Genomic DNA, 25850 nt, shown 5'->3' on the forward strand with positions numbered 1-25850 from the left:
CCCAAGTATGTCCCATGGGGCCCTGTGTTATCTGTAAACAGAGACCGTAGGCAAAGAAATTTGGTGGTGGGGGGGGGAGGCACTTTTAAACAAAGTAAAATGGGTTTCTTCATTGTCCAACCTCTCAAAGCCTCAGCAAGCTAATTGCACGATTTGATTTTCCACGAAACAGGGTGCCTTATTTTCTATGTTTATTTAATGACCGAACTTCACATTTTTTTTTGTCTGTTTCTTACAGAAAGGATTACCTTACTGTTTTGAAGATCCCGATTTGGGAAATAAATATGGAGTTCCTTGTTTATTATTCTGCCATTACATACTTCAGAAAAGAATTACTCTTTTGTATCATTGACATCTCCACAGTTCCTTAATTTCTAAAATCAGGAATTTACTTTCCCCATGACTTTTGATCAGACTTTAAGGGAGTATTTATCCAACTTTAAGAAAGAAATCCATAAAAAAATCATTTTCCTTTTGAACTGGGTGTGGATACAAAGCCATTACCAAAAGAGGTTATGAAACAACTTGATTGTTAAGGATGGTGAAGAATGGGGTAGAGAACTTTCCTTTTTGGGTGAATTTGGGTGAACTACCAGTGAATAAGAAAATGCAGCCCAAATAGCCTCTCACACGCTACAGATTCACCGTTCTGTGATTTAAAACACCCACGTGTTGCGCCTACGTATTATTTTCAGATTTAATTGTTGTATCACTTACAGCTGATGTGCACTTGCCTAACATAAATATTTCTAAAAAAAAAACAAAAACAAAAACAAAAATAAAACAAAACAAAAACCAAAAAAAAACCCCGGAATCTACTTAGGTCTTTTTTTTTTTTTTTTTTTTTTTTTTTGCCCCTACTTTAAGTGCCTAAACCAACCCAGAACGCCCAGGGATGTTGTGAAGTGGCGACCAAACGCCACCCACATCTCCAACGTCCCCTGGGGCTTCCTCAGGGGCCCTTCACTGAACTGGGAACCTAAGTTTTCCCGCTATTGTCAGCCAAAGCTTGAGTGACCCGGTATTCCCGGGGATATCTAAGCGCTGCTCAGCCCTTCAGGCTAAGGCCCCTCAGGCTCCCCTACAGCTGGAAGAGCTACAGGTTGCAAAGACAAGTTAGATGCAAAAGACCTCTACAGTCCATTTGTCTCAGGACGAGAACGGCTTCTTCTTGTCTTAAGACTACTATCCTGGAGGTGAGAAAGAACAGAAATTAAATTTGACAAAACAGAACACTCTCCGTGTTACGCTTCGTGCCATAATAAGTCCTCAAGTTAAAAGTTTGAAGATGTGGTGTAAAATGGAAACACGAATACACTGTGGCGCTCGGTAGTCCACGTGATTAACGAATCGAGTCAGAGATCGTACTTTCAATTCACATGCTACAGAGATTATTATCCCAGAGGCCATATCCTGTGACGTTAGGATCCGGGGAAAAACTAGGGGTTTGAAAGTCCGGACTTATTACCCAAGATCCTCTTGTACGGTGGCCAAAAATCAAGGCTCTTCATTAGCAAAGACCACAAATCAAACCCCCCACATATTGACCTTTCCTTACTTTTATTGGACATCGGCCTTCAGCAGGTGACCGAATGCTCGAATCCCGGCCGAGGCCTCCCATATACACGGGAGGCTATTTAAAAAAAAAAAAAAAAAGAAAGAAAGAAAGAAAGAAAGAAAAGAAAAGGAAAGGAAAGGGAAAAAAAAAAAAGGACTCTGCAGGGCAACGTGTGAACTAATATAGTGCAGATCAAAGACAACAACCCACAGATATTTACAAACTTACACAAGCAATGCATACTTGCGACTGGTCCCTATATGGCTGGACATCTTTTCGTATCAGTAGGTTCTGCCTTGGCCCGAGATACACACCTAATATTTTTTAAAGGTTTCATTCCTGATCATGGAAGCATAACCTACTCATGTTGCAAATAAATAAGTATATTAAAAAGAAAGCTGAGTTAAAAGTTTTATTCATTCAACATCTCACATTACAAATATTTAAAAATTATATGCATACTGGTATAAATAGTCATTTGCAAACTATTTAATAACATTAATTTTCCACTAGCACTTCAACAAATGAACTCTTTTAAAAAAGGAACTGTGTTATATAACTTAAGAGTAGAACATACAAAAATAGGAACTTAACGTGAAAATGACTTTAATAAAAAATGAATTACCCTTATTTAAAATGCTATAATAAATACTACAACCTCCCCATACACAGTAAAAACTATATGGAAATTCAGCCAAGTAGTACAATTAACTGACATACTTAAATAACTTTTCCTTCTGATAATATGAGCAATACACTGGAAAAAAAAAAAAACATTAGGGATTAGTAAAAACTAGACACCCACTTGCTAAAAGTTTCACTTCCAAAAAATATAACAAAAATCTGATGAAAATTATAAAAACTAATTATACTTTAAATTTTAAAAATATAAAAAATAAAACAGTTGAATACAATATTGTCCCAATTCTTACAATGCTATCAATCACAGTAGCTTTAAAATAAGATAATAAAATAAAGCAAATGACCAAAACCTCTTTTATTCCATTTTTAAAAATAATCTCAAATTTACATTAGTAGAAAGATTGATTTCTGATTCTTTTCTTTAGAAACACCAGCAAGAAAGAGGATTACTCTTAACAGTAGAAAATGACATTTTTAAATGTCTGCAATTAAAAACAAAGAATTACACTGCAAAGATCTTTCAAAAGTTTGAAATAAGTATTGCACATAACTTGAAGTTAACTTGCCACAATTCATCACATTCAAGTTTTAAATCACCTTTTAACAGAAGATTCAACTCTTCAAAACAAAAGGGGTGAATTATCAAGTCTTTCCAACAGCACTCTCATAAAATGCTAAATTCGTTCACTGCAAGTTTTATTTTGCATTCTGCAGAGGTCTGTGTATGGAGAAGTATATATATTATACCAAAGCGTGGGGACCAGAAGGGGAAGGGAGAGAGGGTTCCTTTACATAGAAAATAATCAGAAACACTTTATTTTACATTGCAAAAATAACCATGTAATTACTCTGTAACTACATTGTAAGTACATGGCTGGTGCCATGCTAGTGTGCTAGAACTACATGCTTGGTAAATTGAAGTGATACCCTAAAATCTGTAAACTAATTCCATGTTAATTATGTTTTGAGTTACATGGTAACTCCCAACTACAATCCCGTGTAATCTGAAGGACATGTAATCAATAACGTTCAGAGTAATAGATAATAATTGTTTATGCCCTGTAAATTGAAGTGTAACCAAATAATCTGTAAACACGCTTGTCACACAATCACAAGTAAATATTAGTAGAATAACAATTTCTTACATTAGTCATGCATACTAACATTACACACCTGTCCCACGGCAGGCTATTTTTTTTTTCTTTATATATAATTAAAAGAGCAGACATCTCTGAATCAAACACTTAACATCAATTTATTAATATTAAAAATGGCTAAACATTCACCAAGAATGTCTGCGCTGTGAATAATTTTAAAAACTTAGTAAGAAGCTGTAGACAATTTTGTTATTTTAAATTTCTACCCTATGCTTATGCATTTAATTTTTTGTCTTTTTAGGAACTACCGTGTTATCTGTCATTTTCATGCGAATTTTTTTTTCATTAATTTGTGACTTTACATAGACTATTTCTTAAATTATAGGTACACCAATAGCTGGTGCTGGGGAAGGATGTTTAAGCAACATGCTTTCTCTTCTCTGCAGACTCTAAAATAGCATTGCCAGTGCACAACATTCATAATTTAAAATGTATGCAGAGCACTGAAATGTATAAAAAGCAGAATATAAGAAAATAAAATTTATTAAAATTATTTATATTAAAAAATGAAGTATATGAAGATCTCTCAGTAATAAAAGTACAAAAAGCTACTCTTTGCAATATGAAAAATTGAGGTATTGCATAAAGAGATATCCCGTCAGTGAAAAGTGTGCCTAAAAATGTTCACTGTTGGAAAAACAAGATATACAAAAGTAGTGCATAACAAATATACATTATGTGCATGACAAAATAAGTTAGCTACAAAAACACTGTACCGAAATTCAGCAGGTCATGTACAAAGGGAAAAATTATTATTCAAAGCTAGTTCTCAAACAGTGTTATTTCTTGTTAACTCATCACACCTGTTTACTGAGTAGGAACAGTACAATAGCACACCCCAAGCCACCTACAAGCATCGAAAAGAATAAAAAGAGGCAAATGAACGTTTCGGTTAGAATTATGTAGTTCAGGAGAAAAGAAAAAAAAGTCCCTGACCAGCTACACAAGAGCACCCTCCATTCGCATGACTGCTTTCCGTATTTGCAGGGAATTCTTTAAAAGCAGCTCCCTTTCTGTGTCTGACCATTAGACAGCATATGCCTCCATTTTGACCTTTGGAACTTAACAGGTATGCAGTTCGTTAAAGCCTGTGTTAAAAATAAAGGACTGCTTTTCCTAACGATAATCAGCAGGGGTCATCAGCCAGGTGGTTCCACCGTAGTGCTGGGGGCAAGTCTTTGGTTTTGAAGGATCCAAGACGGTACTGTTAGGTAGCACAACTAGCAGGATTTTTTTTTAATGTTTTGCACACCGGTAATAATCCTTTTGGTGGTGGGTAGGGCATTTGATACGAGAATGTCAATTAAAATAAAAGTCACTTCCATGACCAGGGCTTCAAGAGACTATTTTAAATTTACCCCTGAAGCGTACTGTTCAACACATAATAACGCCTTTCGAAGCTAGAATTTTATGTATAATAAAGCATGCATTACTTGATGAAGTTGGCACTTCAAACACTGACTATGTCCCATGCTAAGTTCTGAAACGGTAATGTTATTTTTATTTTATAGGAAGAGTAAGATAAACATACGTACCTTTGCACAGATTTACACAGTTACTTAGTTCAACAGTGCAAAACACTCTGCAACTACTTAACTTTTTTTTTTTTAACTTTTTTTTTTTCCGTTGTCTATGTTACAACTAAATTACAGGATACCCAAAGCAACTTTAAATCTAAAAGTAAGCCAATCGGCAGCCAATTTGTATATTGGTCTTGTTTCCCAGTTTTGGCTACAACTGTACTGTTAACACAAAATCAAAACTGATGTCCTTGAGGTATCTCTAGATCCGTTCTGTTCTGTTTTGTTTTTTAACGTCAAAATGGAGAGCAAAGGCTGACACCTGATGAGTGTTTACTAAATTAGGATATAGAGTTTATATATAACATCAAAAATAAAATTTATACATTTGTTCTTCGGGGGGGGGAGGAAATGCTAGTTTTCCCACCAGTTGTCATTAATTCTAGCTTTGGTAGGTTTCCTGGGGCCGTGACCAGACGAGGAAGTTTAAAAATAAATAAGTGCACTCCCCTCAGTAGTACATTTACCCAATTTTTACATTCTAAAGGTTTTTAAATGGTTGAAAAGAAAATAAACCTAGCTCTGCCTACTTTACTATTTTTTTTTTTTTTTCTGCTGTGGTAGTAACTCGGAGGCGTCATGAAATTCTACTCGGCCTCGAAACCCTTAACAATTTGTTCTAATGCTGCTTCGATCTTGCTCATGCATTTGTGTTTGCTTTAACATGCTCTTTCCTGTTAATAATTGTTAACTTCCTCCACTGCTGTAAATGAATAAAACGGTGGGGGGGGGGGAATGGCAAAAAAGAGAGGCAAAAGAGAAAGAAAGGAAAAGGCAAAAGCACTTCTCTGGGGGAAAAACTGTGTCAGGACAGACTGATAGTGTTACTGTTGCATGGTTAATTTTAATAAAAGTATTCTTATATGTTATATTATTAACAATAATTTAATTAAAAACCCAAAATACTCTATTGTTTCATTTCTCTTTTAATATTTCTCTTTCTCCTCTAAGAAAATGTCACAGGAAGTTTTGGATCCTCTTGGTCTCCAGCAAAGCAAGAGAATAAAACTTCCGTGCAACACGATGGCAATATGAAAAAGGAGTTCGTACGTACTGTTTTCAGTGACACGAGAATCTACAAAACGCCTATATTATAGGTCATTCTTTTTGTTATGCTATTGTTAAGTTACGGGCTGCTACAAAAGGACATGCCAGCGTGAAGAGGTCGAGGAAGGGGTCAGAATTAACAGAAGAGTGCACTTATTCTGAGGCCTGAAAATGAGCACTGTAGTTACCCTTTAGTTCCAGCGGAATGAAATATGTCGCGGACGGTCACCGCCTTCCTTCACCAGGGGCTTGTGGAACTCCCTGCCAGCACGAGAATGAATAGCAGCCCAGCAATATTCACAGTAATACTGCAGACAGGTAACGTTAGCACAGAAAAATGGAGCAAATTTTCCACCACAACGGGCCCCCTGACATTCATCACACAGCTGATCATCCAAGACATATGGCTTAACTTCCACCTGCAATCGAAAATAAAAGGAAGGCGTTTACACTTTGCAGTGAATGGTCCAGGCACCTCTTACTGTGGTGCGTGCACTTCCAACCTCTGTCTGAATCAATCTGTGCCGGGGTGCCCCGAAACAAGGGTCAGTAGCTCTTTTCCTGAAATTAAGGCAGTCCAGTCCATCTTTAAGGACCTGGCGAGGCTTTTGTACTCATCATTTTACATTTCTGTCTTATTAAAGAAACACTTTGCAAAGGAAAAACAATTCCGCCAGAAATAAAAAAGGGAAGCCAACTGTTGAGAACATTACGAGATTAAACCCACAGGAGCATTTTTATAGACACAAACCATCGCTTTAATTAGTGGATCTGGATTTTTGTCATATGTGGAATTGTAATTTGGACAAAACCGACGAAGGGCTTCCCAGTTCCACAAAATAGCACTTCAATATTCACATCAGAGGGAAGATGCCTGACTTCTGTGTCATAAGCGTCTAAGTTGTAATAAAGGCTGGGTCACGGTTTCTATTTACAGTGTGCACGTCGTGGGTTATAATCACTCAGACTCGGAACTCTGAGCAAACAAGACGCGGCCATAGTACTCAGTCTAAAACCTCGCCTTATTCTCTGTAAGAATGGTTTACTTCAGTCTAAAAGTCAGAGGTGAATTTCTAAACCTGGGTCTGTTCCAGTGTTCAATAGGCCAACCTGTCATTTGAGTCTCTCAAGCATTAAAAATAACCTGGCTGTTAATTCACCAGTGAGAAAAGAGTTGGTTATTTTTAGTCGTAGAGAGACTCAGGGTTAAAATTCCCTTATGCCAGGCCATCACTACCACCGGTGCCATGCAGTTGTGACAAGGAATCCTGACAAAGGTTAGCCATGAACAAAAGAAGACGAGTGACAGGAAGACGGGAAGAGCAGACAAACCAGAGCATTAGCCTTCTGGCCCCGAGGCCACTCCGTGACATCTATGGAGCTGCGAGAACGCTGGTCAAAGGGCTTGATTGCAGAGGAATACAAATGAAGTGTGCATTTCCAACGGCCAACCTTACACCTCTGACACCTTTGCCGGGATGAAGCGGCGAGACAGGAGACACTGCTTGGTCGGACGCAGCTATTTTTTCAGTGAACTAAAAGCATGTGGGCTTGTTCACTTACACTGCAACGTGTCTTGCCCTCTCCCTCCGTGTTTATGTTAGAATCTAGACCTTTCTTTTCATACAGTCACAGCATGACGGCCACTATTAACCTTGTATTTCATACTGACACTGTAGCAGCGTATACATGAAATGAAACATAAGCAGTAAGTGTCAACCACCATCGCCTTGATAGTTTCTACATAATGAATTGAGAACAGCACGAGACAATCAATCAGGAAGGACTTTTTGGAGCACAGCGCCTCAGAGTGTTGATCTCTAAGTCAGTCCTAATGAAAGTGCCAGTCTCCCACGAAATAAGGAGCTAACACCAGAATCTAAATCAACACACTGCTTCTTTCATCAGGAGGGTCTTTCTAGGGGGAGAAAAAAAACCCCAAAAAACCCCAAGTCGGCTGAACTAATCAACACCACGCTTCCTAATGTAGCGGATTCACAATCTGGTGTGATGGTGTAAACTCCTATCTCACCACAAGCCAGTAACCAGTTGCTTCTGGCAGTCAGCTCACAGGCCACACTTTGAGCAGTGTCAGTATAAGATACAGTTATATCTATCAGAACATCAACTCCTCAGGAGATGTTCCCCCAGAAGAACATCGACTACTTGTCCTAGGTGCTAAAACATCTGGTGAATGCATGAAACACAAAACTAAGAAATAAATCTGTGAATGCAAAGAAATAAGACGGATAACAGAGCACAGAGCTTCGAATACAGTAGCTTAGAAAACAGAGGAGAGCGCTCTCTCCGAGGTTTTCTCCAGCTTTTTAACTCAGAAGACAAACCAACAAAGAGGAATTTAAAGTACTGAAGATAATGCTAGTTACTGCCTAATTTCAGGTGGTAGAATACACTAAAAATAAGAACATTACGATTTCTTTCACTTAATCTGTTTCAATGAAATATTTCTAACGCAGTCCTACAAGTGAATTTATTCAGTCATTTGTTACATAGCACACTGGAAAATAGGGCTTACTGAGATAGTCATGATGTCTCGGGATTAAAAAAAAAAAAAGGTCAGGGGATCTCAAGGGCATTGATGTTTGTACTTGATATAATGATATTTACTGAATGACTAACTGAATAAGTGAATGGATGGAGGTGATAGCTTAGGAGATTAAATCAACCACAGTAAATTGATGCAGGGCTCTGATTAGGCTACTCAAGAAACTAAGAGACAGAAAAAATTCATAGGAACCCTTAGATGCATTAAAGAATACACACCTAACTGGTCCTACAGGCATAACTGTCAGCTGCCAATTTTATTGCCATATTAAAATTCCCCCATTCCAATCTTGGTAATGACACACCGAGAGGGCCATTTCCAGAACTTTCCAGAATGTAATCTAGGACTTACCCGTTTATCTATCTCTCCATGCTGCAGCTGAACAAAGCGGGCACTGATAGCAGCTATGTAACTCTGTTGATTAGAGAATGCGACTCGCCCAGCTCCTTTAGGGTATTTCAGCTCGGGGTCGGTATCAATCCCCGCATAGCACACACCTCCATACAGACGATCCATTATCATGGCAAGCTCCACTAAATAAGAAAGGAACAAAGACGGCATTTGAAATCAGGAAAACCCATCTCGCTCACCAAAGGTTTCATCAAAAGCAGTTCATATGTATTCTGAGCTCACGTCCTTAAGATAATTATTAAATCAATCTTTAATCTTTTAAATAAGGGCAGGGGCTCTGCTGTTTTTTTTTTTTGTTGTTTTTTTTGTTGTTTTTTTTTTTACGTACGGTCTCTTTTAATCTTCACAACAACCCTATGAAGTAGGTAGTGATTTCCTGGGGAAATTGAGCCACTGAATGGACGCTCAATCTGTCCAAGGTCACAGATGGTTAAGTGATAGTGCTGGGCCAGTCATCTTGGTCTGTCCGCTCTCTACCATGTTGCCACCATGGCTTTACAGGTAATAATGTATTGCTTAATATAAATAATCAGGTGAATGCTAGCAAATTGATTGTATGAAGGTCGTTCTAGAATATCTCCATGAAAGCCTTGTTACCTTTCCCTACAGTCTAGTTTTCCACCAATTTTTTATATAAAAACTTGAAATAATGAACGTATTGTGTTCTCTATGAGATGTCTAAATTTTGAAATTGCATTCTCGTTCGTTTTTATCTTATCTCATTTATACTATTAAACCTCAAATTACTTGAAGTCAGGGACGAAATTTCTCCTGTAGGTCCTACTTTTAAAGACATGGTGCACTGCTGAAAACCCTCCCATGTTTCAGAGCTCAGTAAAAGCCGGTGGGCAACTGGGGGCTTGGGAAACAAACCCTGAACATCTCGACATCTAGTCTACTCTTGAAGGGCTCTTCCAGATGATGACAAGAGTGATGCTCACTAACACCACACGGAGCCCTTGGCCCTGCTCATCACACTCAATCCTCAAAACTATCAAAACTCCATACGAAGCAGATACACTTATTACTCCTTTGGACTGATGAGGACCTTGAAAATTAGAGAAAATAACTTGTCCAACGTCACTCAACTATTAACTGGGAGCAGGGCACATGAATTCAAAGCCAGATACTTTGATTCTAGGATTCTCTTGGACATTCACTCAAATGCTTACGGAGAATTTTTCCTAAGATATCTTTATAAGGGGAGCGCCTGGGTGGCTCAGTGAGTTGAGCGGCGGCCTTCTGATTTCAGCTCAGGTCATGATCTCACCATTCACGAGTTAGAGCCCTGCATCAGGCTCTGTGCTGACCACGCGGAGCCTGCTTGGGATTCTGTCTCCCTTTCTCTCTGCCCCACCCTCGCATGCATGCTCACTCTCACTCTCTCAAAAATAAATAAACATTAAAAAACAAAAAAAACAAAAACTTTATAAGGTTATTTCTTATGCTAAAGAATAAAGGGGGTATTTTTGTTTGTCTAATCATACCAGCTCGTAATGGTCGAGGAACACCACCAACAAATATAGTTTTTCGTGGATCAAGAGGCTGTGAACCATCCATCACAAAGTCACTGTCACTGAGATTCCAAGGCCGAATCTGCACCTAGGGAACAGACAAACCATAATGTCTCATTCTTAACGCTGACAATTTATGGAGAAATAAGTTTAAAATTACTGCAGAGTATCTGAAGAGCAACAATAATCCACATCATTATAGATCAATAAGGCTGTAAAATTAGAAGACTTACAAACAGCATAGCCCAACCCTTCATTACATTTTTAAGAGTAAACCAAGTGATTTTTTTAAGTGAACCAATGTTAAGTGAACCAAGTGAACCAAGATGGAAAGTTCAGTTTCATTACCTATTATCAACTTAAATCACTAATACTTCAATTATCAGTAATTAGCTGTTTTTCACATTATTTGGGCTTCCATCCCACCCGATCCCCCCAAATCTACATAATGTAAGTTAGCATGGTATTTGAGGTTAATCAGACTACAGTGCTAATGGGGCGCCTGGGTGGCTCAATCGGTTGAGCGTCTGACTTCGGCTCAGGTCATGATCTCACGATCTGTGAGTTTGAACCCCGCGTCGGGATCTGTGCTGACAGCTCAGAGCCTGGAGCCTGCTTCGGATTCCGTGTCTCCCTCTCTGTCTCTGCCCCTCCCCTGCTCATGCTCTCTCTCTCTCTCTCTCTCTCTCTCTCTCTCTGTCAAAAAGAAATAACATTAAAAAGAAAAAAAAATTAAAAAAAAAAATGCAGTGCTAATAAGTAAACTATGATTGTGTGCCCAATCCTACAAATGCAAACTATTCCTAATACTAACAAACCTGTTGCATTATTTCAAAAAGCATTGCAAAGTAAAAACATTAATATTTGCACATAGCAATGGGTCCACTGCTTCAGCCAACCAAGAATCATGTATCTCATCCTAATTGTTTGCATTTATTTATTGTTACAAATGCCCATACCAAAGGCTATGGGTAGGTTCATAGTGGGGTATTCCCAATATGCCCATCAACAAAGTCCTAGGCCAGAGGTCCAAATTCAAATACTGTGAAGACTATGGGGGAACATAAACAAGTCAAGTATAAAGAGTCTAGGCCATGGGAACTCTGGGAAGAGTGTTCCCGACCTAGACAACCCCGAGGGAAGCTCCACTAATTACTGCTTGAGCAGTATGAACCCACAGGCACCTCCATTCTGAACTGCACCCCATTACTAGATCAACCTGAGTGATAATCAGTTGTTGATTTGCCAGATTTGTCAAAACAGGACAGTTGCTACTATTCTTAAAGACCAAATTTTTTGATAAAAAAATTTTTTTTTTCAAAAAGAAAAAACCAGGGGCGCCTGGGTGGCTCAGTCGGTTAAGCATCCGACTTCGTCTCAGGTCGTGATCTCACAGTTTGTTGAGTTCGAGCCCCACGTCGGGCTCTGTGCGGGCAGCTCAAAGCCTGGAGCCTGCTTCAGATTCTGTGTCTCCTCTCTCTCTGCCCCTCCCCTGCTTGTGCTCTGACTCTCTCTGTCTCTCAAAAATAAATAAATGTTAAAAAAAAATTAAAACAGAAGAAAAAAGCCATGTACCTTTCTCTATATACATAATTCATTTTACTTTGGGAGAACACCTTGTGCAAAAAGTTAAGGACATTTATTGGGTAAAATTTTGATCAAAGAGAAGAAGGAGACAGACAAATACGTATTTGTGATTTTTGAGTTCTATTACTCAGAGGAAATTCAGCTACTTTATCAAACGTATTATCGAGTAAAGTCTTTCAAAGGTAAGGATTTACCAATATTTTAATTAACCAAGAAATTCAATGTCAAAAGAATGTGCACGAGTAATACAGAATGTCAATGTTAGGAGGTTGACAGCAACAACATTCTACTTACAAACTTATCCATTAACAAACACATCAAGGTGTCTGTGGGTTTTCAAACCAAGCAGAGATGGAGGCAAAAACAAGAAGCTATTTTCATGTTAGACAACACTCACTGGCTTATCTTTGATAGTGGGACTGGACACACACAGGTAGAGCTTTCCATCTTCTTCAATACATGCATCAATCAGAGCCTGAACAGAGCTTTCATCTTGAAAAAGCAGGAATGCATAGCCTGAAAAAAAGGGGAAAAGAGGCTTATTTGTTTCCCTTCTTTTTTTTTTAAATATAATTCTTCAACAGAAAGGGAGTATAAACTGAAACTAAGGAAGAGAAAAAGAGTAAAAAAAAAAAAAAATTAATAAACTTAAATATTCCTACCTGAAGTCTGATAGTATCAACATTAACGTTCAGTTTGAGATCTTGAAACGTATTTTGGAGTAAAATGAAATTTGAATAGAGAGTACACACTAGGTAGAAGTTTTAAAGATGTATTTGGGAAAATGTAAGTTTAACAGTGGAAAATTTTATAGCAAAGATGAACATTTGTGAAAAGGCTAAACATTAAACAATGTAAGGGTACACTGCACATGTATATTAAATTTGGAGAATTACCTTTAGGAGGAAAATAGGATTTGCTCTCTGCTTTATGAGGCCAATCCACAATCAAAGGGCCAAAGCGACGAAAACTAGCTGTGATCTCATCTAAAGAACAACAAAGCAAAACAAAACAGTAAATTTAAATAGTTTTGTAATCATTTTGGGGAAGTAGTTTAGAAAAAAGTTTCAAATCTATTTACAAGAACAGTACAAAGAACTCCTACACCTCCTTCATCTAGATTCCCCAACTGTTAGTATTTTACACATTTCTTGCCCTTCTTTCTACCTGTATGTATGCATGAAATCAACCTATCTATCTACCTACCTACTTACCTATCATTTTTTTTTCTGACATCGCGCTCTATAACCCCAAAATACAACGGCTGGCACCTGCTCAAAACAAGGCCATCTCCCCATCTACCACCATGTAACCCTCCCAATCAGGAAATCGATATTCGTACACTATTACTACCCAATTCACAGACTCCACCCAAATTTCGACCTATCCCGGTAGTATCTCCTTTTCCCTTTCTGATCCAGAATCCTATCCAGGACACGTGATATATTTAGATGTCCTGTCCCTAGGGTATCCGTATTCTCCAGTCTTGGAACAGCTTCTCATTCTTTGCTATCTTTTATAGCTTTGGCAGTCTTAAAAGGATAGAGGCCATTCATTCTGGAGGATGACTCTCAGCCCGTACCATTTCCTCATGACCAGACTCCTGAGTAGACTCTAGGAAAATAAATTTCCAAAGAAGTTCTGGAAACAGTAGGTAAGCGTGTATAGATAAGACCCAGGAGGAGAGCAGGTCAGAGGAAAAGAAGAGATGGGAGATGTGCTCAAATTCCAAGCTGGTAGAACTGTTTTTCTCTCCTCCAGATTGTGAAACAGCACAGTCTGCTCTCCTCTTGATGCCCGTTTCTGCAGTACCATTTAGCTCACGTAAGAGAGACTGGTAAATAGAGGAAGGAAATCAGTATAACCCAGAAGTTTTACTGGCTCACAAGTGATTTTTCCTGGGCACGGTGAGCTAGCATAGTGGGAGGAGAACTATAACCTTCCTCAGGAAAAGAAAAAGCCCCTAGCTTGTCGGATATGCTGGCAGGAGCCGTCCCTCTCTCTTGTAAGAAAATTACAAATGAGCACAGCGACCAGGGCTCTCTCGCTGGAGAGGTATACTCTCAACCTCGCAGGGCTCTTTTCTCTGGAGTGTTTGCACCTTCTCGGGTGCCGAGGTCCAGTTACATCTGCACTGCCTCCAAGCTTGCAAGCCAGCGTTTCTGCTCTAGTGGTTTTGTGCATTTTCAGTATTCCTTGAGGTAACCTCCAACCATGCTGACCTACTTGCCTACATTGTCCAAGTTATCTCCGGACATTACTTTCCTTTTTGCTGGTGCTTCCGAATGAACTTTGGGTACAAAGTTCAATAGGTTCGAAATTAGCTGCTTCTAACCCTATTTCCCCAGAAACCCTATAATTGTTGAGGTACCATTCCACATAGCACAATATTCTCCAGGACCGCATATTTCATGTTATAGAAATAACTTATCAATATGCTTGGTCTTAAGGATAATGCAAGATGACTACCATAATTCCCATTAATTTGGCTCAGTTTAAACCATCTCCTTTGCCAGGTTAGTTATATTTACCTGTGCTTCTAAGAGTTTTAGAAACTGCACATTTAAGATGGCTCAGTAATTTTCCAAAAAAATACAGACTATCTAGGCCAGGGAGGAGTTTATCCCAGGCAAGGTCAGGTAAAATTCAGTCGTCTCTCTCTTTTTGTATGTAAGCATGTAATTCACTCATTAAACACCATCTGGGCTATAAAGACTTTAAAAGGTTAAAACACAAAACAAAACAAAAAACCACCTAGAATCTACGGTACTAGGGAAAATGAGGATTCCAGGCAGAGAAAAGAGAAGGCTGCACTTCGGAGCTTACTTAGAGAGGCCAATTTTGTGACCACGTGGTGAGCCCAAGATGAACACCTTGGAAAGCTGTGCCCTCTGAGGACAGGATGGAGACTGATTCAGTCTCACCTGAAATCCCAACACAGCTTCATAGATTAAACAAAACAAACGAAACAAAAGAGAACTGTGTTTATTTCAGTCTTTGGCTTTTTGAAACCTTTTTGCCTCAACCTTCCAAAAGATTGATCATCTTCAGGAAAATGAAGTGACTCAATACATTTAATCTCAGCCTAATGGGAAGCCATTAAACCTTATTATTAGACTTTACAGATTTTTAGAGAAAACTATTCTCCGTAACATTAATTGGTTTATTTCCATTTCCAATTTGGGAAACCAAAAGAGATTAGGACAAACAACGCCACCACCACCACCAAGGATATATGGTTGCTCTATGGTCTGCACCTTGGGTCTTTACTAGGTCATTTAGACCCACAGAGGAATAAAATATTACTGGACAATTAGTCCTCTAAATCTCTGCATGGCTGGCTCCTAATTCAGGTCTCAGCTCAAATATCACTTCCCTAAAGAGGATTTCCTTAACCACCTAATCTAAGAAGATATCACCGTATCACAAAATAGCCCAGTATCACACTATTTTCTTTTCAACACTTACTCTCTGATGTTTTCTTACATGGTTGCACACTATTTTATCTGCCTTTCTCCACTAGAACTGAAACTCTATGCAAACAAGGACTTTCTATCTTGGTTATGCTATAAACAAGCCTAAGAACAGTGCATGGCATTTTAAAAGCCTGTAAATATTTGACAAGTGAAAAAATACTCCTTGAATGATAAAACCCTGAAGATTCCCTTTCTTGCGGTCCTCCTTCAGGCTTTATTTTTCAAAAGCTCACACTTAATCTAAGATTTTAAATGTTCAATTAACCACATTTTTGGGGCACTCATAAAAGGTAGGAAACAAATAGGAAAACACATAGTGGAATTTGGCCAAGGCAGCCCGCACGGACGAAAACGCAGCAAGCACTGTTTGCCCACACAGACTCCTTGAGCCGGTTTTCCAATGTTTACTCTTTTTCATCTAGCACAATCACTTGCTTCAGCTGGTTGCCAAAGTCCTGTTCCCCTTCCTCCGTAAACTACTCTCACTTGCCAGGATAGAGAGATAGAACAAAAGAATCATCCAAATCAAAACGGAATACCTGGAGTCAGACAAGATTGTTAGTATCATAACAGCCACCACCATCTATGAGTTACCTACTATGTGCCACAGTAGGCACCGTGCAGTTAACCGTTCTTTGTAAATATACCTTCATCGATGTCAGGAGGTAATCCGCCCACGAACACCTTGCGAGAGTATCGTTCCACTCTCTCTCCATTCTGGTGAGTGAAGCAGTGAGGTGAACCCAGGCCACTATGAAGAGGTTGATCCCCACGGCCATCATCCAAGAATCCATCTTCCATTGGAAACAGTGAAGACTGACCTGGAATAGAAAGCAGGAAAAAAAGAAAATGCTAACAGCAAATGTTCCTTGCCACCGATTACCTTACCCAAGAAACCAGGAAAAGGGCAGATTCAACAAAACTGCTGCTTTTATTTTTCTCACTAGATAACAAATCGCTTAGGTAGGCTCTTGAATTCCCATCGCTTTCAAGTCTCAATGGAGTCAGAGAGAAAAGCACACGGTTAAACAGAAGACTGCTCAACTAGCCCCCTGGGATCCAGAAACTTCAGGGAGGTGAACTAGAAGTATAGTAGGAGGGAGCACTCTCTTTTGGAAGCAGCTGGCAGTAGACAGCACTGCCTTGGCAGGGCCCCAATGGTCACGGGCAACCTAGACATGTATACCAAGTATTAAGTTGGACTAGCAGATGCTAGATCACTTGAATTTTTCAAAAACACAGAATGACGTAGCCTGTATGACCTCCTCTAAGACTGTCCTTAAAATGCACAAGTCCATTCTTAAAGTGAGCACTCACCTTAGTTTACCTGAGTGGGTTCTAATCGAAACCCATTTAATGCTGCTCTCCAACCTCACTGTCTAGTCTTACAGAATTTAAGATTCTTAGGCATGCTAACGATCTATTTTCTTTCAGTTTGAGTAAGGACCAGTTGCCACCGGTGCCAGCTAATTCTAAAAACTAGGCATTACGTGTGCGGTTTGAAAATCCTATGATACAGAAAATATAAGCGGAAGAGACCAGAGACGCCCAAGCGGTTCACATTATTCCCCTGTGTACTTGACCGCAAAATATGAACGTTGCAAATCATAAGCGAAAACACAGAGCTACAAATAACTGTAGAATCTCGAGCGCTGTTTTGGGACTTTCCGGGCTGCCAACTTCCTTGCAGGTACTACCTGAGGAGTTTGTTCACAGATCCTACAGAAATGTAGCGGTCAGTGCTCTTCCTCCACTGAAACATTCCGATGTCCCTTTGTTGCCACACTTGCCTTCCTCTCGACCTTCCTGACTGAACGCAAATAATAACAGTGTACTCGCTATGAATTTATCCCATAAAACTATAGCTCAAGGGCTATGTAATGAAGATAAAAAATGACTTTGGAGGTTATTTCCTATATGGGCTTTAAAAGTCACTTCCATTTCAGAGTTGAGCTATCTGACTATCCACCTTGCTTGTAAAAAGGCAGAGCTATCACAGGCGTCAAAAATAAGGTTTATTCAGGTACCTCTAGGAAATGGTTCTTTTAAATTCTCTAAAATTTCTCGAGTTTTTTCCTCCAGTGTTGGAAATGTATAGGATTTGTCATTTGTGTAGCTAATCTCATTCAGTATTATGCTGAAATTAGTAGAGAAAAGTAGACATAAGGTATTCAAGTATAACAGAGCTTCCAATATGATCAGGTACTTTGAGACTAGTCACCCCATATTTTCCTTTTTAAAGATCCTTAAGGTTCTTCTCCTAAGAAATTCCTTTCAGCAGGGAAAAAAGCAAAATAAATCTTCTGATACAAAGAAGTTGAGTTTATAATTCGGGGACATTATTGATTCAAATCCAAATCCTACCATGCTGACTCCTTCAAATTAGAAAGTCTATAATGTTGACTATGACACATAATGTACGGATCAAAGCTACGGTGCGTTCCCCCGCCCCCCTTCCCCACAAGGGTTAGAAATTGAGTGAACTTGGGTCCTCTCCAAATACAACTGGTACATTCAAAAGTTAGAAACAATAATGTTACCTCTCCTTCGCCCATATGTCCTTGCTGCATGTCAAATGAGAAAAAAAACAAAAAACAAAAACAACCTTTCAAACATTGTCAAAATAATCAACTGTGATTTCAACTACCAGCTTTTGAAACTGAAAAAAGTTGGCTATGCTCCGCATTTCCTAGTAAATGTCTCAAAAACAAGGAATTTGGATGGTGAGAGGTCAATTTAATACACCCTTCTGACTTGTTTTTAAGTTCTTCGAGAACACTGTAAAGCTGTATTGAATTTTACTTGTGGTAAGAGAAGTTTTTGGCTATCACTGTCACCCAGGATCCAAACTAGGTAACATGGAACACGATCTAAACCGACTCCTACCATACTGATCTTACATTGTCCCAGAATTCCCTGCTAACTAGCAATTCAGCAAATATGTCGATATTTAATTCAAGACTTTTTCACCACTACAGGATAAACAGCAATTTTACACGATGGCTTGATTAATCCCTCATAAAGAAAATCGTAACAAATGAAATCTTTAGGCAATTTATAAACTTCCTTTTAGCCAAAGGAAGTTTCTTGTCCCTTGTCAAATTTCCCACCATGTCCCAAACGCTGAAAAGTAAAAGGTCTGGCATTTTATTGCCAAGTAGTTACGGCTAAGAGAAGCATACAATATACTGATACGTATGTCCTTGAATATCAGGAAAAGGGCAGTACAAACTTTCAATCAAGAAGCTTTTGAGAAAATGGCTCCCCTGAAACCAACTGGCACTTAAAAGCCGGGCTTGCCCAAACACCTGAAACCAATTCAACGAACATTGCTTGAATGCCTGATCTGGCTGGGCACTACAGACAAAGCACACGGCCCTGACTACACAGAACTAGCAAACGTAAATGCCAGACAGCCGCATAAGCAAATAATGATAATACAGCATGCCTACTGCAGTGGTAGTTATGTGTTAGGTGCAACAGAAACAGAGGAGGAAAGCAACTGGCTCCGATTAAAGAGTCAGGGAGAGGGGGTGTGGCATTGGAGGAGATGGGATGGCATGTGAGACCTTAAGGAACAAACAGAGGAAGGGCACTGCAGGCCTAGCAATGCAGCAAATAGGAGCGCTGTCATGGTCAGGAAAAGGTGCCTAGAACAGAAGGACATGGAACGAGTGAGGACCTGGCTGCAGAGGAGTGTTCAAACAGGAAGTCGGGGTCGATTTTTGAGTTAGAAGGTGGAGTCGTACCTTGAAGAAGTCATTATACAAACTGGTCGGGGTTTTAGTTCTTAGCCCACTAAATAAATGCTTAAGATGTTTAATTCGGTTATAAGGGAGTTGTAACTTAGAAGCACTGTGTGGGTATTTTCCAAAGTGAGAGTGTCTCACACAAAATACATGTTCTCCCACTAGTACGTAACATTGGATTTCACCAAAATACTTGAACAAATGGATTAAAACCACATAAAATCTCCCTCAACTAGGTTTTCACTTTGGTAGGTCTTAAATTTGGGGTGAGGGGAGGTATTTTCTCAGTTAACTTGACACAGGTTGCAAAGACAAAGATATAAAAACAGGTGCTTGTTTAAGAACATTCTAGTCCTATAACTACTTCAATGACAAGGGAGTTTGGGAAAACGAATGATTTGAAAATCTCGGTTCCGTCAAACTTAAAAAGTTGACTGATGCCACTCAGATTTCTAAGAAAACAAATATTTGAAAAGAGTAGACTTTTAAAAGCTATAAAATTAACATAAAGCTCTCATAGCTTCCACTTATCAAAAATAAATACAGTTTCAGGAACAGTAAATGCTATAGATTAAAGGCAAAAATAAAATCTCAAAAATCTTTAAATGTATACTTCCAAACTTTGATCTTATACCACAAAATTAAGCTGGTTAATACACAAGAATTCATGGGGCACCTGGGTGGCGCAGTCGGTTAAGCGTCCGACTTCAGCCAGGTCACGATCTCGCGGTCGGTGAGTTCGAGCCCCGCGTCGGGCTCTGGGCTGGTGGCTCAGAGCCTGGAGCCTGTTTCTGATTCTGTGTCTCCCTCTCTCTGCCCCTCCCCCGTTCATGCTCTGTCTCTCTCTGTCCCAAAAATAAATAAACGTTGAAAAAAAAAAATTAAAAAAAAAAAAAGAATTCATGAAAACTATTCAGAAATGCTTTCCCACACTGAGAAAAATAAGGGATAGGCACACAACGCTTACAACCACAAAAACTGTCAAATGAGGTAGGGAAATTAATATAAATTAGTGCCAAAAGATAAAAACAATGATATTCTAGAACACAGAAGAGAAGAATGTTTATTTCCACTTATTATTGCGCTGTTAATCATACATTATTTTTAATGCAGATTTTGACATGACAAAATAAAGTACACAGATCATTAAGTACAGAGTCCAATGAATTTTCCAGAACATGAATACACCTATGTAACCAGAACCCAGATATTAACAGAGTAGTAAATGGTGCCACTTCATCCTACATAGGAAAGATGTAACAAGCATCTTTTTCCCAACTATTTCAAATTATACTTGGCTTAAGATTATGATGATGGAATACTTGAAACACAGGTCTGCGCCACTTTATTGAGGAAAATGTCAGATTTGAAATCTCATGATCATCAAATGTTACATATTATTTCATGTTTCTCAAACATCCAAGGAAGTGGTGGGTAAAAAAAAAAAAAAAAAAAAAAAATCACTTAAATATGTATAAAGAAATCTACACTTTGGAAAATTCTAGCTAAGTTGGCTGAAATGAACTCTGCCCAGATTCTTCCTTTAATTTTCAAAGGGTACACTGTTAAAGATATTTGTAAAATGCATGCTATTATTACACACAAATCTTCTAGTCCCCATATGATTTAAAATGACTACTATTTATATGTTTACCTACTTTTATTATAATTTCTTAGTTTTCACTTATAAAGTCCTCAATAATTTCATGTTCAGTATTAACATGATTCAAGAATGCTCTAAATGGACTGGAAACATTGTAGCTATAAATTATTCTTTAATGTTTTATTTATTTTTAAGACAGAGAGAGACAGAGCATGAGTGGGGATGGGGCAGAGAGAGAGGGAGACACAGAATCCCAAGCAGGCTCCAGGCTCTGAGCTGTCAGCACAGAGCCCGACCCGGGGCTCAAACTCATGAACCGCCAGATCCTGAAGAGCCAAAGTCAGATGCTTAACTGACTGAACAACCCAGGTGCCCCATAGCTATCAATTTTTATGATTTCTAGATGCATGCTGTTAGGAGATCTATTGATAAATCCTTTCTCTCCAAAATGTCTCCACAGGATTGCTTACAAATGCCCTACATTCATCATTAAACTCCCTCTAGTAACATTCCAGTATTCTGGGATGCTAGATTTGCAAAGAAGGTAGAGATAGACTTTTCAGATCTTTTTTCTATAGATCATTATAAAAATGAAAATATTGGGGCGCCTGGGTGGCTCAGTCGGTTAAGCGTCCGACTTCAGCTCAGGTCACGATCTCGCGGTCCGTGAGTCCGAGCCCCGCGTCAGGCTCTGGGCTGATGGCTCCGAGCCTGGAGCCTGCTTCCGATTCTGTGTCTCCCTCTCTCTCTGCCCCTCCCCCATTCATGCTCTGTCTCTGTCTCAAAAATAAATAAACATTTAAAAAAAATTTTTTTTTAAATGAAAATATTATTTGTTTCTTATAAAGTATCTTTTTCTCATTGTTTCTCATTTGTCAAACGTTTCTCGTTTCTTGTCAAAAAGAAACAAGTATCCATAACAGTGAAACAATCTTAAGAAGTAAATACCTAGCATGTAGCCATTTTAAGAGTGGCAAATATTCATGTGCTGGTATCTAAAGCTCTCTCAGAGAGTTTCCATGAGTTGCCTATGTGTGTACTGTATGGTTCATAATGTGTAAATTTAAAAATAAAGAAAATACAAATAGGTATGTGGGAATTTGCATAAATCTTTTTTCTAAAAACCACAAGAACCTTCAGGGAGAAAAACTGGCATGGGGAAAGAAAGAAGGATTTCACTTCTTGTTTTATCCTTTTCTGTATTATTTACATTAATCAACTACATTACTATACTCGCTCACAGATCGTTTTTGGTTTTCTTCTTGGTACTGACATTAAAAACAAACAAATGATACATTAAAGAAAAGCAACTTTGTAAAGAAGAGGCTTTAGGCCATGAGGGATAAGAGATTACTACGTGTTAGGAGGCAATGAAAGACTGATCACACTCCGGCAACTCTGGCCTACCTCAGGCCTTTGGTCTACAACTCTCACTGCCCCCAAGCTGAGAACACAGATAGCAATTCTATTTGGAAAAACAAGGGGAGAGGGCTCAGAATAAGAGATGTTATCGAACAACAGATTCTTCCAACAGGACTAAAAAAAAAAGTATGTAGGGGAATTAGTCAAATTTGTAGTCACTTAAAAAGATATAAATCAAAGGCTGGAAGCTAAAAGAATGAAGATGGTAGAACCAAAAAGCAGGCAATCATCATAAAGACTGGGGCCTACAATTCAACAAAGAGGCAAAGAATCATTTTAAATCATTTTATAAATCTACCCCTAATGTAATGGACGCAGTGTCCCAAATTTTAAATCTACGTTTCACAGTTAGAATCTCCTACGTCACGTTGGCTTGTGTTTACGCTAACTTGTTGGTATGATATTCAAAGACACGGATAAGATGAGACAAATATATTATGTGTGAAGAGCTATTTTAGAGAAGGGCAGAGGATGTGACTCTCGTTTCTCTATATCCCCAACCCTCAGTTTTTTATAAAAATGGAGAGCTGATTAGAGAATAACAAAAGATAGCCTATGTATATATCATGACCACATAGCCAGATGTTCAGTAAATAGTAATTTTCTCCCTCCACAAAAGTAAACTCATGTGTCTATATTCTGAGGTTGGTCTTCAATAATTACTCTCGGCTTTTCATTACTATTCTAAGGCTAACAACCGCAGAGCACTTTAGAGTTTACAGTGTTTTCATATTATCTTTTTCAGGAAGGCATCTTTCAACATGCTCCTTATTCTAGCAACTAGAACCATATTATATACATTTTCAGTAAGTGACTATAATCTACTTTTCTCCTGGGTAAATTATACCCTCTCTCTTTTCATAGATTTCTGTGTATGTCGCCACCCCCCCCCACCCCCACCCCACCGCCCTGCAACCCTTAAGCAAACAATCTTCCTCCTCTCATTCCAAAGAACTATAATTAAGAGTTGTTGTTCTATGCTAACCTTTAAAAGATCTCTTACGAATCTCCTATCTGGGACAAACAAATATTTTAATGGATGCTTCCAAGTAAAAGACATCCACAGAGAAAAGGAAATACATACATGAATCTGTTAAAACCTAATATATTCCGCTGTTATTCTCTAACTTTCCCTGCCAGAAGTTCTATTTTGGAAGCAGTTAATCCTATGGGCTGAAGCAGCGGAATGGGAGGTTGGGAAAAAAAAGTGCCAAGCTCAGGGGCGCCTGGGTGGCTCAGTCGGTTAAGCAGCTGACTTCAGCTCAAGTCATGACCTCACAGTTCAGGAGTTCAAGCCCCGTCATCAGGCTCTGCGCTCTCAGCTTTGCCTGAACTCTCTTTCTCTCTCAAAAATAAATAAATACGCATTAAAAAAAAAAAAAAGTATCAAGCACGAATACTTTTATACAGAGGTGGTGGTAGTTGTACGTTAGTCTTCTCAGGCAAAATAAATTCTCAAGATGGGTAAAGGGAAAATTAATCTTTTAATCTGATGTCTGTCTCAAAGCTACACCAAGGAATCTGAAGGACCTGAGGAGAGTCTGGCCTAAGCTCCTTTCTGACTTGGCTGAGAAACTGAGTCAGTTTCAGGCTTGCTTTTCATAACCATGAAATGGATGTTCTAACTATATTCCTATTACATAAAACTTATTTGGAAAAGGTGTCTGTTCTGGGATGAATTGTGTCCCCTTCTCAAAATTCCTATGCTAAAGTCCTAACCTCCAGGACCTCAGAATGGGACTATGTTTGACAACAGGATCTTTACAGAGGTACTTAAGGTTAAATGAGGTCATTGAGGTAGGCCCGAATCCAAAATGACTGATGTCCTTATAAGAAGAAATTAGGACACCATTCATGCACAGAGGCAAAATCATGTGAACACAGAGAGAAGACAGCCATCTAGCCAAGGAGAGAGGCCTCAGAAGAAATCAACCCTCCTGGCACTTTGATCTTGAACTTCTAGCCTCCAAGACTGGAAGCTGGAGTTTATTTCTTCCGAGGAAAAAAAATGTCTGTTTAAACCACCAGCCTACGGTACTTGTTAAGGCGGCTCTAGCAAATGAATACGGCATCCAGAAAGTAGCTACGAAGTTTGGGGGTTTTATACACTTAAAACCCAAGGATTTCCCCTGTGAATGTCCCTTAAAAAAAAATCTCTACAACTGATAACGGCAATAAATTGAATAATTCCCCCAGAATGTGCACTACAACATTCTTAGCATAGTTATCAATTATTATCTGTTGAATTATACTTGCAGTGTCTTTTAAAAGTCATGAGTGGTATATGAAGGTCACTGCATAGTATGAAAACTGATGATTGAGCATGGCCAAGGGGGAAAAAAGTAATTTGATCTACCAGATGAGTAAGCCCTTTTTATCTCTGTACATGCAAATCCCAACACTACTCCAATATAAACTCAATATAAACTGTTGAAGCTGGTAGACCACTCTGAACATCCTGAATCTTTTTTTCTTTTTATTTATTGAGGATTTAAACCCTACTTTTTTCCAAAAAGAACTTGGAGGTTGCCTGAAAATTTCAAAACAAATTGTACGATAAAAATCAGTCGAAATTCAGAGATTCATGGGAGAAAGAGTAAACAATTCTTACATATTTTTATCTGAACAAAAGAGAAATGTCTTGCCACTCAACAGTGGCTTGGAAGAAAAAAACTCTGAAACACTGCAGGTTACACAAAGTCGAATAGCTACATAACCACTTTTATAAAGGTTTTAAAACATGAACAGATGATTTATGGTGGGCAGGGAAGGAAAGCTCCTATAGTTCCTTAAAGTCTTAAACTTAATAATGAATATACAGCAGCACCATGAACTAGGCTGTTATCTTCAGTGTTCAGAAAAGACTGCAAGGACATAAGACAGGAAGGGACTGTAATTCAAAATGAATACAGTAAGTTTCATGTTATCTATTTTAATTTTGTTTAATGTTGATTCATTTTTCAGAAAGAGAGCATGAGAAGTGGGGGGAGGACAGAGAGAGAGGGAGACACAGAATCCAAAGTAGGCTCCAGGCTCCGAACGGTCAGCACAGAGCCTGACACAGGGCTCGATCCCACAGACCGCGAGATCACGACCTGAGCTGAAGTCGGATGCTTAACCGACTGAGCCACCCAGGCGCCCCTCTGTTAATAATCAGACAAAGAAAGCATGGTCAACTATAGACAATTCTTAGACTCCTCTTAATCCCTTGTTTTTTCCTTACAAATTTTTAGCATCTATTCCTAACCATTCTAATTATTTTAATTTGACTGTGTGCCATGTATTATGCTAAGTGGTTTACATGCATTTCATCTTCATCTCAATTCTGTGAAATGGGTAGTATTTGTGAGTTTATCGTCATTAAGTACAATTAATGCTTTACACTAGATTTCCAAAACATGAGCTAAATTGACAGCAAAGTTACTAAAAACTCAACACATGAATAAGAGTAATTTATCTATAGAAGCAATCCACCATAGAAGATGCTTCATAAGTCTGACTGAAGAGAACAGGCAATGCCCACATCTAATCAAGGTGA

General features: G+C 38.7%; 1 protein-coding gene across 4 annotated transcripts in view; it reads right to left on the reverse strand.

Moving 5' to 3' along the window:
* Nucleotides 1-1956: 1956 nt before the first annotated feature.
* The window catches only part of CPEB4 (cytoplasmic polyadenylation element binding protein 4), a 67204-nt gene continuing 43310 nt past the window's right edge, over nt 1957-25850 (reverse strand). For 2 of the 4 annotated variants that reach the window (XM_011285394.4, XM_019838717.3), the window contains 7 exons: nt 18079-18102; nt 16186-16359; nt 12959-13048; nt 12460-12578; nt 10449-10563; nt 8902-9083; nt 1957-6403 (listed from right to left, as the gene is read on the reverse strand). In XM_011285394.4, the coding sequence (XP_011283696.1) occupies nt 6176-6403; nt 8902-9083; nt 10449-10563; nt 12460-12578; nt 12959-13048; nt 16186-16359; nt 18079-18102 (932 nt within the window). In that variant the 3' untranslated portion in view covers nt 1957-6175. The remainder of the gene's footprint in view (nt 6404-8901; nt 9084-10448; nt 10564-12459; nt 12579-12958; nt 13049-16185; nt 16360-18078; nt 18103-25850) is intronic. The other 2 variants (XM_006927910.5, XM_003981256.6) reach the window with 1 other exon arrangement.

The sequence above is a fragment of the Felis catus genome, chromosome A1 (genome assembly GCF_018350175.1).
Source record: "Felis catus isolate Fca126 chromosome A1, F.catus_Fca126_mat1.0, whole genome shotgun sequence".
Taxonomy (NCBI): Eukaryota; Metazoa; Chordata; class Mammalia; order Carnivora; family Felidae; genus Felis; species Felis catus.